At 34.8% G+C, this 15163-nt stretch overlaps 1 protein-coding gene across 1 annotated transcript in view; it reads right to left on the reverse strand.

Moving 5' to 3' along the window:
- The window catches only part of ano6 (anoctamin 6), a 51896-nt gene that overhangs the window by 14208 nt on the left and 22525 nt on the right, over positions 1-15163 (reverse strand). The window contains exons 3-15 of the mRNA XM_088644786.1: positions 14018-14146; positions 11050-11115; positions 9757-10035; positions 8710-8823; positions 6887-7002; positions 6512-6646; positions 6126-6231; positions 5629-5689; positions 4666-4811; positions 2676-2753; positions 1612-1837; positions 644-813; positions 160-257 (exon numbers count right to left, since the gene is read on the reverse strand). Of these exons, the coding sequence (XP_088500912.1) occupies positions 160-257; positions 644-813; positions 1612-1837; positions 2676-2753; positions 4666-4811; positions 5629-5689; positions 6126-6231; positions 6512-6646; positions 6887-7002; positions 8710-8823; positions 9757-10035; positions 11050-11115; positions 14018-14146 (1724 nt within the window). The remainder of the gene's footprint in view (positions 1-159; positions 258-643; positions 814-1611; positions 1838-2675; positions 2754-4665; positions 4812-5628; positions 5690-6125; positions 6232-6511; positions 6647-6886; positions 7003-8709; positions 8824-9756; positions 10036-11049; positions 11116-14017; positions 14147-15163) is intronic.

Consider the following 15163-nt stretch of genomic DNA (forward strand, 5'->3'; position numbering starts at 1 on the left):
CATAATCTGAACTGTGGACAATCAAATACAGCTGCCTGTAAACACCATCTATTAAACCAAATCCCCAAACTTGGTTTGACGGAGAGACGGGTATAAATGCACAAATTCTTACAGTGCCCTGCTCTAGTTGAAGGTACTGGGGCATATAGCTATACTTACGGAATCAGCACTTCTTGCACATTGTTCCAAATGGCTTTGCCACCCATTATGATTGTCAGCTGAGTCGTCAGCTCAAGGAGACAGCCACCAGGATCGCACTGCATTCAGACACAGAAGGCAGATTCTAAATGAACATACTACATGCATGTGCTGTCTGAAATCCTTAACAATAACTGTGCTGCATTACATTTTTAACCTGCTCTTTAATATTTACTGTTTCAATATAATTCCATGCAGAACTGAAGATGCTTACAGATTTCAAGTCTGCAAATGATCTTGTATTAAAAGGTAAAATTTGACAACTTATAGTGTTTGCTTTAATGAAGAGTTTGCTTTGGATCTTCAAATCTGCCTATTTTTCTTCTCTGGAGGGCAGTATATGTATTACATCACAAACTAAGGGGGTCTGAAACTCATGCTTAGAACGTAGACTTTCCATAAGCAGGATGTCCTCATTGTCTAGCTTTTACATCTCTGAGCTCACCTCCTCATTCCTGTACTTCCCGAGCCAATACACTGGATCCCCAGGATGACCAACAAACTTGCCTTTGAAAAAGGCAATATAGAAGCAGGAGGAGTAGTAGTTGACAAATTGGAAAAGAAACATCTTCATGGTTAAACTATTCTCGTATTCGGTCTTCGTCCTGGGCAGTTCTAGAAATAGCACAATTAAAAAAAAGTGATGCATCTAGTTCTCAAATAAGAACCAAAGTTGTGTTTGGTTTCATATTTATTAAAAAATACCACATCTAAATTACTAACACACCTTAAATACTACTGTATCTAAATTATGCATTTCATATCCATTCATACAGAAACTGTTTCTAATATGGTTAACTTTGCTTTCTTATAAAACAGGGGTCTCAAATTAATTTCCTGGGGGCCTTGTTTTCTTATTTTTTCCCCCCAACCTTAGTGGTCAATTGAATAATTAACTCATTTTCCAAATTAGACCCATACGATATTTTTATGATCTTTTTACAGTTGATTACACAAGACGTGCACTTATGAAAAACATCAGTGCCAGTTAGAAGTAGTGTATTGTATCACAATTATGTAGAATTAGACCAGCTATGTAAATGACTTAAATATAACAAAAACCATAGGCCCTCTGGGCCCTCCAGGAGTTAAGTTTGAGATTCCTGCTATAAAGTAAAGCATTCTGAAATGATTTTTAAATTAAAAGGTTTGCTTTAAAGAGTAAAACATAATTTTAAGTTTGGATTACACCAACCCAAGAAAATCTTTTTTTTTTTGCTTAACGTCTTACACAATTGAATTTATTCAATGAATAATTAACATTTCAATCAATTTAATACATTTCTAAGTCTGAGGGAGTGTACATTCAGAGTTGAATGTCAACAGCCAACTCAATAGGACTCAATGCAATTTTGTAATTTGCAAAACATTGTTTCAGTAAGATCAGGTTTTAGATTTTAGATTTCGTCTTACCAAAATCAGTGATCAAGATTGCCACTCTCTCATAGACAATGTTGAGGATCATGATGATGATAAAGCTAATGATAGAGGCTGTTACTGAAGTGGCCATCTGGGGAGTAACATACTCCTTGAAGGGCTCCAGTTCTTTTATTTCTCTCCTCAAGTTTGCAGAGAAAGAGAAGAACACCGCAAGACGATACACTATAATTCCAACTACTGAGGCAATAATCAATAAGATCTAAAAAATACAACAGAAAAAAGCAGGGAGTTAGATCTAGAAGTTTATAATATATGAGTGTGTATGTGAGCCTTTTCAACTACACAGCCATTTTACTTCAAAATTCAAATTGATGACATTATGAGCAATGCAATTAGTGATATGTTTACACAGTATATTTATACACCTTAATTTCAAAAGAACATTTGCTCCTGCTTCAGTGATTGGTTTTATTTGTGTAGATTTTAACACTGAAATATAGTCACCAGGCTGGTTTATTCTTTAACCTTTACAAAATTACTTCTGTAGATTTCATTGTCTCTACTAAGTATATAGATTTTATCTTAAGAAGTTATGTATCTCACTCTCTGTCTTCCTATGGACTACACAACTGCGGAGAGCGCAAAAGTAAGTTTTACCCGTCTTAAACACCATTTTTTGGTTGTGTATTAACCTAAGACAATGCTCAATCAAAACACAATTGTAAAACATTACAGTAAATATACTTTTAATAAACCAAACATGATCCTGTAATTTGATATAATCTGATATACCCCAGAAATAAATAGTGGATGAAAATTTTCGATACAACTCTAATGCACGCATACAGATTTTGCAAGGTAACCTACCCATGTTACATAAAAATGGAAATGAGAGTAGGCCATTGACCCACCTACAGTAGCTTATCTGATCACTAGGAGCTAATTAGTAACAGAAACAAATAATTTTTTAATAAGAAAATAAGATTATAAATAATTAAACAAATAAGGGATACACTTGTTATTACTATATAATGTATATTTGTACATTTTTTATTTATAATGTATTAATGTATGAATGTAAACCATGAATACTTTACCCAGAAAAAGACCGTCCCAATACCACATGTCAATCTCATGCACTTCCCACAAGTTGTATAAGGGACCATCTCTTTTACCTAAATGAAAGTTCAATCCACATTAACAAAATCCCCAAAAAACATGTGTCTTTTTATACTGTATATTATTCTCTGGGATTCTATTTCCCTTCAGAAATCATAAGAATCAATTGTTCTTATGCCATACTGTTCATTTTACAACATCATCTTAGAGAGTTCACAGTAAAACCCTGGAAGAACCAATAATTAATCATTTTTTTAAATCAGAATAATTCCAATAATTTCATAAATTCAGTTGAATAAAATCAATTCTTTTCAGATTTACTTTAGCATATATTCAACTGCATTCCTCATCAGCTTTTGCCTAAATGGAATTTTAAATGTTAATGAAAAAAATAATAAAAGTAGATAGAGAATGTTGTGCAGTTTAAGAGATGTGGAGATATTTACCTTTCTTCTTTGAAGTGACTGTTTGATTGGTACACAATAGGCTTAGCCACAGAGCAATAACAAGCTGTATAAGTTAATTTATTTCTGCTTTTGTATCACTGATAACTAGCAATACACATATTTAGAGTTTATTTTTGTCACACTCAACCTTGCCTTTTGCAGATTTGGGTTCCCAATTAAAAAAAAAAAACAAAGCTCTTCTAATTATAAAAGAATGCAAGCAACTTTGCTCTTATCATCACAGGCTCTGGGTGTTAACATTCTCCGTAAACACCTCTTAAAGCACTAGAAATACTAAACCCAGATCCTATTTAAAAAACAGTATTTCAGTTTACCCAGAAATATACATATACAAACATGATTGTTCATTTATTTTCATCAGCTTTTGACTAAGATGTTCTGACAATATTCTTTTCATCAGAACAGAAATGTATGTGGTATACAATAATCACATATACAGTATGACATTTTAAATTATGTTGCTTAATTATTTCATTTTTTTGAACTGGGATCTAAAGCTAATTGCATTTTAAAGGGAAGCAACCTGAAAACATTAAGATTAATTTCATGAGTGAGATATTAAACATGGATGCGAGTTTCAAAAATGTCATACATTTCCACAACATTCTAAAAAATAAGAATAAATATGAAATATACTAAATTAATATTTTTAAAATTAAGAAAGCAGAATTTGAGACTTTAAAAGGTGGGAATGTTAAAAATATATTTTGAAACAACTTCATTAATATCTGAGAGGACTAATAACTTATGGCCATTTTCTGTCAGAACCCTTGTGGTCGCGGTGAGCACAGATAACACCCACGTACAGTATATTACAAAGTGTTTCTGCACAGGGATATGCAGAGGCATGTCTGCCATTGGCTCTGTATTTACGATAATAATAATAATAATAATAATTGCTTACACTTATATAGCGCTTTTCTGGACACTCCACTCAAAGCGCTTTACAGGTAATGGGGACTCCCCTCCACCACCACCAATGTGCAGCATCCACCTGGATGATGCGACGGCAGCCATAGTGCGCCAGAACGCTCACCACACATCAGCTATCAGTGGGGAGGAGAGCAGAGTAATGTAGCCAATTCATAGAGGGGGATTATTAGGAGGCCATGATTGGTAAAGGCCAGGGGGGAAATTTGGCCAGGACACCGGGGTTACACCCCTACACTTTTCGAGAAGCGCCCTGGGATTTTTAATGACCACAGAGAGTCAGGACCTCGGTTTTACGTCTCATCCGAAGGACGGCGCCTGTTTACAGTATAGTGTCCCCGTCACTATACTGGGGCATTAGGACCCACATGGACCACAGGGTGAGCGCCCCCTGCTGGCCCCACTAACACCTCTTCCAGCAGCAACCTTCGTTTTTCCCAGGAGGTCTCCCATCCAGGTACTGACCAGGCTCACACCTGCTTAGCTTCAGTGGGTTGCCAGTTGTGAGTTGCAGGGTGATATGGCTACTGACGATCATAAACTCAAGGCAAGTCAGACAATCTCTCCTCACCTTCGTGATGGGATTGAGTCTTTCATGAACACACTTTGCTTCATACTCAGGCCGAGGGTGCTCTTCCTGCTCCAGGAACTCCGTTGTGTCCCATTCATACTCCAGTTCTGCCTGGTATCGCTTCCAGAACTCCAGGAAAAGTGTAACTGGATAAAAAAAAGTGTATATTATTTTCAAAGTGAGAAAACACTTGCACTTCAAAAACATAAGTAAACTCTTTCTAACCCCAAACTCCTTATCTTGGCATTTATCCTTCTCTTAAACAGGAAGAATTCAGATAGCAAGAAGTGATCTAATTAATATCACCATAACACCTAGCAGGAAATTCACAGACACCTTGTGGCAGATTGACTGGCAGACTGCATTAATTGTCACTGTCACTGACTATCATTAATTGTCACCAGAAACTGATCTGATCTGACCTTCTATGATTGACTGACGCCTCTTGGCAGTCAGTTTACATGTGTTGCTCACCCGTTTCGCCTTGCACTTCAAATTAATGAGTGAATTTCATAATCCTCCAGAATGTGCTTCCTCCCACTTTTGCCCTTTGAAGAGGTCCTTGCCTCAAAGTGTCTGCTGATATCACCTTAAACACTGTTACTTGTGAAACATCAACACATTGAGCTGTCTTGTTTACTAAAGCTCCTACAACCAGGCCTGTCCAACATTTTTTTAATGAACCTAAGCATGCTGGGAAATTATCTGTTTAAATAACATGAGCCATTTCTATGTCAAAGCCCTTGTTTTCAATATATTTGGTGTCCCTCAACTACCTATATATTCCTTTAACAGTGTTCTAACTGTGGACTAGCCCTATCACAATATGATTCTCGCAACATGGTTTGCTTTTATGAATTTTCATTTCTTAACAAAACTAATCGCTGAAAATCTTTAAAATAGTACAGAAATGAAAACAAAAACCAACAACCACCAAGTACTTTAGTTAATAATGAAACTCACCCCAAACTGCCATGAATATTGCAAACACTAATGTCCCAAAGTTATCAAATATGCAGAGTTTCTGAAAAAAAGAATTTACATTTATTTTGCATTTATAGACTATTCAGTTATACATATATAAACTTAAAGGTTCATCCTTTGTATAGATTTGACCACCTGACTTTCATTGTTCCACATTAATAACCGGTTCTAAAACCTTGTATTTTCAATACAAGTGGCAGATGTCGTAACTACAATATTATACCATTAGCTCCAAGACAATGAAAATAGGACTATATTCATTAGGAACATAATCCATATCTCACAGTTGGGTTTCAGATTGGTGTTATTTTATTTTTTCTAGAATAAAATAATGTTTGACTTATATCTTTTTATTTGACAAATTTGTACAAAAAAACAGTATACCCTTTGTAAACATTTTGGAAATTTAACAAGAAGCAAATTACATACAATAAATATACCTAATTAGAATCAACAAGGATTTATTTAACACCTACCTTAGAGGACTCGCACGTGCTGTTCAGCCTCCAGTATGCACACTCTCTGTCACACTGTGGACACATTACAATATTGCCTCCTATCTGGGGATCACACACCTCCTGGCTTTGAAAATGAAATGCAATAACCATTTAATGCAAATCATTGCTTACAGCTTTTAGTGTTCACATGCTTAATGGCAAGCAGAACAGAGACATTTTCTGTACATAGGATGTGTAACAGAGCACAGGGGTCTGAGGTATAGCTACAGGGGTAGAAAACTATAAACTTTTGTAGGGACCTCCAGAGATCGAGTGAGGAATAAGAAAATCCGCAATGCATGTTGAAAACTGACTAAAAATATCCAGGAAGAACATAAAAGTGCTGAACAGCTTTCTTTCCATACCTCCAGGTGCTCACTTCTTTGGTTTGGTATCCATAAATAAAACAGCCCAGTCCCACTACTGCAGCAAAGGCCAGCATTTTTGTGTAGAAGCCAAGCCAGGCAAAATAGATGCCGACCTTCTCTCCGTAATACTTTCTGTGAACAAACATAACTTGTATTTGCAATACTGTCGTAGAACTATTCTAAACCTTTTATTTCATGGTATGCAGATAATGCAAAACATTAAATTCAACAACTCTTACAGAGTTAGAGTTCTTCCTTGAACTCTTACATTTAGTACGAGACATTAGCAATTTTAATGGTTATAAAACAGTAGACAATATTATTTTGTACAGTGTTGACAAAAAATGAAATCAGTTATTGGATACGTATTACCTTATTAGATCCAAAGGCTGCATTTTATAGAAACTCTTAGGGTGTGCCCATTCGTTATACAAGAGGTACCTTTCATTGGGACAATTTTTGTCTTCTGATTTCACATTGAATCTGCACTGTAAAGGATACAAAGAAAGCAATCAAACTCAAAACCTTAGAAGAGGGGCTGTAATACCAGAGATATAAGAGATATACTGTAATACCAGTTAGTATATACATTGAGTCATATTGAGAGATAGAGAATAGGTAGTTAGTAGTTCAAAAACTGTGTGAAAGATAAAAATGAGTCAGTGCTACATGGATAAATTAATCCCAGTTGAAAACTTATATGTGAAAACAAAATCACAAAAACCCTAAATTTATAACACCCTGCTGTGGATCTTTAATTTAAATTGTTACTACTTCAGATTGGATATCTGGTTTATGTAAAACTGTTTCTGGTTTGGACCACATTGCTCCTTAGGAGTAAAAAAAATACTTAGGGACAAATTCCTCCTTGGTCTTTACAGTTGTTCAGAAACAGTTATCAGGAGCACATTGGACATGAAATAAGTACAAACGTGGAACTAGAAAGGTTCAAATAGCAAGCAACAAAAATAATAAACCAACTCCTTCATCTACTAGCTTCTTCCTATCTGTGCAACACCAGTCTGCATCCCACTAGTCACCAGTGAATGGGCTCTGAACCAATGAAGTCATCCACACAATTGGTTTATATACATAAGAAATTAATGGTTTTAAGCAGTAGATCAAGATATTTAAAAGAGAAAATGTTACTACTTGTTTTAATTTTTATTGGACTAGAAATTACAAGACTTTTTATTTTTTAGGAACGCTGGAGGATAAAACATAGAAAAAATATTTTGTATGCCTTTTTAAACTGTTATGAACATGACTTGAGCCATGTGACTAAATACATAAATAAATCCTTACACTTATATAGCACTAAGAAAACTAGATTTTTTTAATTCACAAGTGTATTTTAAGATTTTCAAGAGAAACTCGGCCAATCATACTTTTGCAAGAATGCAAGATAAATAGAAGTTTGAAGATGTTTGCCTTGTTATTCTGACAATACAATTACTTATCATTCAAATGTGTTGTTATTAAGTGAGATAAAACACCTATTAAAGGGGTACATATACTATGGTGAACTTCTCTTCAATCTGCTCTTAGAATTAGTAACAAATCAAAACTTAACTATGTATTTTATGCTTTTACAGAAATGACACAAAATATACCGTACCGAATCATTAAAAATAGAAATGACAGGCTGTTCATTTTGAGTGTATGCTTACAATTAGGTTAGAGGATAATGGTGATGGTTAAATTGCAGCAACGAATAGATTAGCCTAGTAAGAATTTCTAATCCATTGCAATGGGCTGTTATTCTTTGATAGCTTTTTTTAAACCTTTTTAGATCAGTTTTAATAAGGTTAGTACAATGAACATTCAGAGTACATCAGAAATATGTTTAATAATACATTTAAATGTAATAGAAACTTAATATATGCATTAATTGTGTATATATATATAGCATTATTTGATAATATATTTGAGAACATTAAAGGAAAAAAAAGGTAAATTATTTCATTTTATCATTATGTAATAAACCAATTTATTCTCATGAAGAGACAGCTTCAACTTCAGTCAGTAAATCTGCCTTCCTTTTAAACAGACAACCCTGATTATATATATTATTTTGTATATGCGATATATGATTCCGTAAATTCAGAGACGAAATGAATCAGAGAAAACTACCTTAGGATATGTTTCCATATCATGGCTGCAATGCAGAATTTAAGTCAAAGTGGTAAACTTACATCATGCAGTGGATAGGCAGCCTTGTACACAACACTACCCAGCAGTTTAGTGATGCCAAATTTCTTGATTTTGCCCCTCACCTCATAAAGGGCACGGCTGAGGATATAATATACCTAGGAAAAAACACAGGTGGCATTAAAGATTTCCAGTTCCTTCTAAGGATGAATTTGATCCATTTCCAGCATCAGGTATTATTTATCCATCAGACTGTTTGACAGAGAAGACAATAATATGATAGGGGATGCATCATTGGCAAATAAATTAAATACCTTGTGTATAACAATTACGTAGAAAATATAAATGTTACAAATTGCCATGCAATGAAACATCAATTTCTGATGGTATACTTGAGAACACAGAGTTGCTATTATTAATAGGTCATTAAGATATTGTTGGGCAGAGAGAGAATCCCTGTATCATTCTCAATTTCCTTATTATCCAGAAAGATAAGATATCCAGAAAGAATTAAAATAGGGACATTTACATTTCAGGACAAGGACCAAGTGTGTGGGTACAAAAGTGTAATTAGAAATTGTCATTAGATAAAAGTGACTTAATTCTTCAGCCTAGCAAAAAAAGCTTTGAAATTATCCTGTAAGCTGTTTTAAAAGTAAGAACTCTAAGAACATATTTTTCTTAAAAAACCCCAAACTAAATAAAACTAAATAAGTGTGTATGTGTACATTGCAAATACACTCTAATATGCAATTGTAAAATTATTGATACAGCTGAGGCCATCTCCAACAGCTAAAATGTAAACAAAGAAAAACACTTGCTTTCACAAGTGATAGTATGATAGTATAGTAATAAAATGTAAAATGTGAATGGAAAATGCTAGGCACAAGCTTGTAGATTTTCCTAAGTGAGAGAAGTCACTTATAAAAGCATGGACAAACCAAATTATAACCTGCATCTAGTCAATGAAATTCAGGGGCACTTCATGAACAAAAAACAACACTTGGCTGAATAAGCTACCATAAGCCATGTTATACCCTTTCTATTTCACAGACGAGCAATGTGATCAGAAAAGTGTTTACTGTACTTACAATTCTACTTCTCATGGCTGGGGTAAAGAATGTGTCCTGATCCTTAATGCAGAAGTACTCTAACCTGTCCTTCTCAAAAGGGGCAGTAAAGTACTCAGTTTCTGGTGCGATCAGCTCCTTGCTGGGATAAAAGTATTTCGTAAAGCAATTGAAGGGCGAATCCTTAGACTTCATATCATTGGGCTGAATGGGCAGTTTGATGTGTAGCACCTCTGCATATGTGCACAGGACCTCCCAGGGGGCGTGGACTTTCACAAAAATAACCTTTTCATCCAAAACCTTGGAGAAAGGAAAAAGTAACACCAAAGTGATGAACCATATTTCAGTAAATGGATTCCTGGAATCAGTGCAGGTATTGAAAACCGAATTAGGCACAACAAAAATAGAGGAAAAGCACCCATTTAAAGTCTGTGCAGGTCATAAGAACATAGGAACACCTATAAGAATTTTGTTCTTCCTTCCAACCCAGCTCTACACGGTGCCACACCTGGTGCTGGATACTGCAACTGAATTAGTAAGAAATGAGAAGTAATAAGTGACTCAGACCAATATCATTCTTCAAGCCAGAGCAATTAAATATTTACTATTTAAAAGTAAATTAAAGCAAAATTACACAGCATATACTGCCATTTCAAAATGCATTATCCTACATATGTTCCCACTTATTGAACACCCGTGACTAGCTAATTTTTTCAATGGATTACATTTTTGATGTCCTTTGAATTTAACAATATTCCTCTAATGCAAACATGTTCTTATGACTGTCGGTCATTTTCAGTGCAGTTATTTGGTAACAACAGTACATCACTCATATGAATAACAAAGGAGCATGGTTTAAAAAAAAAGGAGAACTGGAGAATTTTTATAAAGTATTTTGTTATAGTTTAGCTGTAAGAGGTATCAATTAAGAAATGAAAATGTTTTCGATTATTATTTTACCAGGTTTAGTCCTGATTAATGGGCTTCTTCAAAAACCATGTTGGCTTTGGACTGGAACCATATAGAAAAACAGTAATTTTTAACTAGTCACAGGTAAACTGAAAAAGTAATTGGTCACAGGAGTTTGATAAATGGGAGTTTATGTAGGCTAAGACTTTGAATTCCAGTAAGATTAGGATGTAGAACAAGATGTGGCCATCAAGTGGCCATTCGTCCCATCTAGCTCATTTGGTAAAGCTAATAAGACTAAATGAACTTCATACACCCCCCAAAAACATACATTTTTAAACATGCTATGTTTTACTTTCAAAAGATCAGGGTAGGGAGATATGAAAAAGTTTATAAAAGACTTACAGAGTGTGTTGCTTCAAGTTCTAATCCCATCTTCATCAAGCTTGCTTCAAAATACTCCCTCCTTCGCTGTTGAAATTGAAATAAAAGCAACAAATCAACTACAATTTTACTACAGTTAATTAAGATATGCTGTAAATTCATCCAGTAAAACTCAATTTTTCATTTCTATTGATTTTTGATACCTTTCTTATCCAAGATAAACAAGTATCATAAAATGCTTCAAAAATACTCTCTGGTTCTAATAAATCTAAATCTTAAAATTAAATACTACATTCTGAAAAAAATCAGACTGACAAATGATACTATTATAATTTGTTTGTTACATTTAATTGATAATGCATATCTGATGTACATGAAGGAACAAACATTGTAAAGACCCATTCTATGCTCTCAGGCTTTTCCTTCAATGAAATGTTGAAGAAATTGATACGAAAAGAGTACATCCTAACAGTCTGAAAGCAACACACCCTTTGAACTGAAAGCATTTGCTTTAAAGTACACAAAGGACTAAACATTAATTGATGACTATCAATGATGGCTGTAAAATATTACAAAGAAGCTAACATACTAAAAAATATAAATACATTTTATATATTATGAACTCAACTTTAAGTCACGGGTGCACACATTTAATTTAGAATCAACAGTAAAACAAATCTTATGCAAAACCGTCTTATTCTTGCCATTTGTTTATTTTTGCTGCCATTGCATGATAAATTACTGCCAGATGCAACAGCAGGTTTAAGCTGGTTTTCTTTGATTTACACAGCTGCATACGATACAGTAAGGGGAAGAAACTAGGAGATACCATCAAACAAAGTGTGTAATGTAGAACATGCATATACATATTGACAAGTGGCACAGTGGTGCAATGGTTAGTGCCACTGCCTCTCAGGTCCATGGTCCTGGGATCAATTCTGGCCTTGGTGTCTGAGTGGGGTTTGCAAACGCCCCCAACATTCACATGGGTTTTTGCTGGGTGTCCTGGTTTCCTTCCGCATCTCAATGTCATGCTGGCTAGTTTTGATTTTAAAGTGCCTCTTTCTCCATTTCCCTGTACAAAGTCCCATTCAGAATGAGGCTAAGTTCTCTCGGTTTTGTCTTGTGCTATGTGCTACCAGGATAGGCTCCGAATTCCCTTCACCATTATAAGTAGCATTCTGATAATGGCTGGATATCTTGTCCAAATGGGCTGACTGATCAATTAAAAAAAATGTTGAGGTTGAATCTTTAATATACATGTTTATGTACAGTATGCATATGAAATGTTTAACCTAGTTTCACAAGTGAAACAATCAATTACCACATTATAATTGAGTATAATTACTTGGTTCATACCATAACCTTGAAAACAAAGAACTAGGTATAATTTATGTTGTGCAGTATGGAGTAAGAGTTCAATACAGCAGTAGCTGACCCTTAACTCCAAACCCATGAGGCTGGTGGTTGCCAGAAACAACAAGCAGACAAACCACAGTGATACTGTGCATAATAATACAGCTGAATTGTGCTGCTAAGATCTGGAGGGAGTGGAACTTAGCTGGTGAAAACTGCTTGCTTCCCAGCCAAAAGCAGCCATGCTGGGAGTGGCCAAGAAACAGTTCTTATTGCAATTTCATGGAAGCCACAACCCTTCAACATTTCTACTACTCAGTACTGCACTCAGGACCTCTGTTTCTTGTAATGAAGAGACATTATCCCTCAATATTGATCAGCAGCTCAAAACAATTCTACTTCAAACAGAAATATACCAACAGTAAAGCTTTCTGTAATTTTGTAACACTTTCTATATTTGAATATTCAGGTTTTTAATCTTTTTGCCTTACTGTTTAAAATAAAATGCACAACATTCATGCACTGGAGAATTAAATATTGTACCATTTCACATATATTGAAATATTTCACTTTAGTTCCAGGTTTTTAAAGTTGATTGAGTTGAACAATAGTAAAAACTAGGTTCCTCAATTATGTTTTGTCTGCAAACCCTGCTGTAGTTTGCTCTTTGTGGCATGCATAAACCCAATGGAAAACAGGTAAAAAGCATCTATACTGTATATAGAAGCATATACAATTCCTTCACTATAAAAAATGACAGCTACAACTTTGATTATGGTGTTTAACTCATCACTTCGTGATCCATATAGATCTGAATATCTAGGCAAAACTCATCACTACAACTGGAATAATTTTATAGGACAAGCATAAAACACACTACTCTTCAGTCTCTTGTTCTGTTCCTCCTGATTCTTCAATTACTTTATCTACTACATGGGTTATTCAGAAAAACACAGAACATACTTAAAAAGGTTATTTCCCAGTTATGGTATTACACATTGAATAAAAAGCCATTTTAAATAGTTAAAGGTGAAATTTTTAAGCAAGTCTAGACAAGCTGCTAATCAGATGAAGAATTTATAATGTAAGAAAGAAAACATGTAACTGTGTGCAGGTATAATCTGACTGGATGAGTACTTTCACATCTCCAGCCTCTCTGATTTTTAAACTAAGTCACATGAAATGCAAAGGTACACAGCTGAAACAGGAACTACAAGACTAAACAAATTATACAAAATGATCTCAAGACTAAAGTAAACAATCCTGTAGTTAGTTGATAACACAACTAACTGACACAATGAACACAGTTTAAAAAATATTTTTTGTACAAAATAGCTTAAATCTCGCCTTGTCTAAAGTGCATTTAACATAAACAGATTTGTAAAATATTGCACATTCCTGAAGAAATTTCCGGCAAAAGAAATGTTCTGAAATGTATTTTCAAGCCAGGTGCACTGAAAAAGTCTACTTTAATAGAGAACACAGTTTTTTTATAGTGTGCCCAAAAGTATTAAGTGGTTTCACATCTTAATAATGTTGATAGAGTAAGAACATTATGATTTTCTATTAAGAGAAGCGGTGCTTTAATAACTATATTTTAATTTAGTCATATCAGAGCTTTAAGCCTGCTTACCTTTCGTCTCTGATACATGTGCCGTTTATCATATTCCTTCTTGTCCTCATCTTCATAGACCAACACAAAATCAATTCTTCGTGTTCCATCATTAAAGAACAGTGAGTTCGGCTTGTTGTTAAACTCCACCTGTGGGCAAGTCCAAGCAATATCTGGTAAATCTGTATCGTGTTCAGACTCACGTTCTTCTTTCATAATAACATACATGTTTGTTAAGTTGTGAGCAGCAGCTCAGGATTGGCAGCAAATTAAGAATGGACTGCACTCTGGTCAAGCAGAAACAACCCAGATACTGCAAGCTCTGTGAGAACAGGATCTGAAATAAGGGAGTCACCTGCATTAGGAAAATAAAAAGGGAAGATCTAAACATGAAGTTCCACCCCTTCTTCGGTTCACCTGCAACTGGCCTATAATACCACACCTCTTGCAATGAAAGCAAACTGCACAGCACTTAACTGCTTTGCTCACATGACCTGAAATGTCCCAATTTCAGATTTTTTCATTATTTTTTCAACAACATGATCTTGGAAATACACAAACACAATATGCTCAACAAAGGGATCTTGTACATGGACACCACACTGGAGAGTTTGTCCTTCAAATTTTAAATTGAAACAGAGGTGAGACAATTGCTGTCAACTGCTGCTCATTAATTAATGCATTATTTTCTAAAAGGGCTCTTATTCAATTAAGAAACCATTCTTTCACATTGGGCTTGTAAACTTATCTGGATGGAAAAACTTTAATGTGGTGTTGAACTACTATGGTTGTGATTTTGTAGTGCCAGGTACTTATACTGTGGGTCACAGATACCTTTACAGGCACAAATTTCTAAAATGCAAGACAGAAAAAGACCATAGCAGCAAATATGTCATTTTCATTAAATATAAATTAAGATACTGATAAAAAAAAACTTCTCTTTCAAAATGCCTTTCTGCAGATGAAAACTATGCACACTGGTTTGGCAAACTGCATGAAGATATCTTTAGAAATGCCCAAACACGGATATTAATTCATATTTGCATAATGAAGCAGTGTCCTGTGGAAGAGGACTGGAAGGTGCAATGACAATAAGACCACCACTAGAGGCTATCACGGGGTCATCCTCAACAACTTGTATGGCACTCACCTGTAGGAAATAAGTCA

This window comes from Lepisosteus platostomus, chromosome 9 (genome assembly GCF_059453375.1).
Source record: "Lepisosteus platostomus isolate fLepPlt1 chromosome 9, fLepPlt1.hap1, whole genome shotgun sequence".
NCBI lineage: Eukaryota > Metazoa > Chordata > Actinopteri > Semionotiformes > Lepisosteidae > Lepisosteus > Lepisosteus platostomus.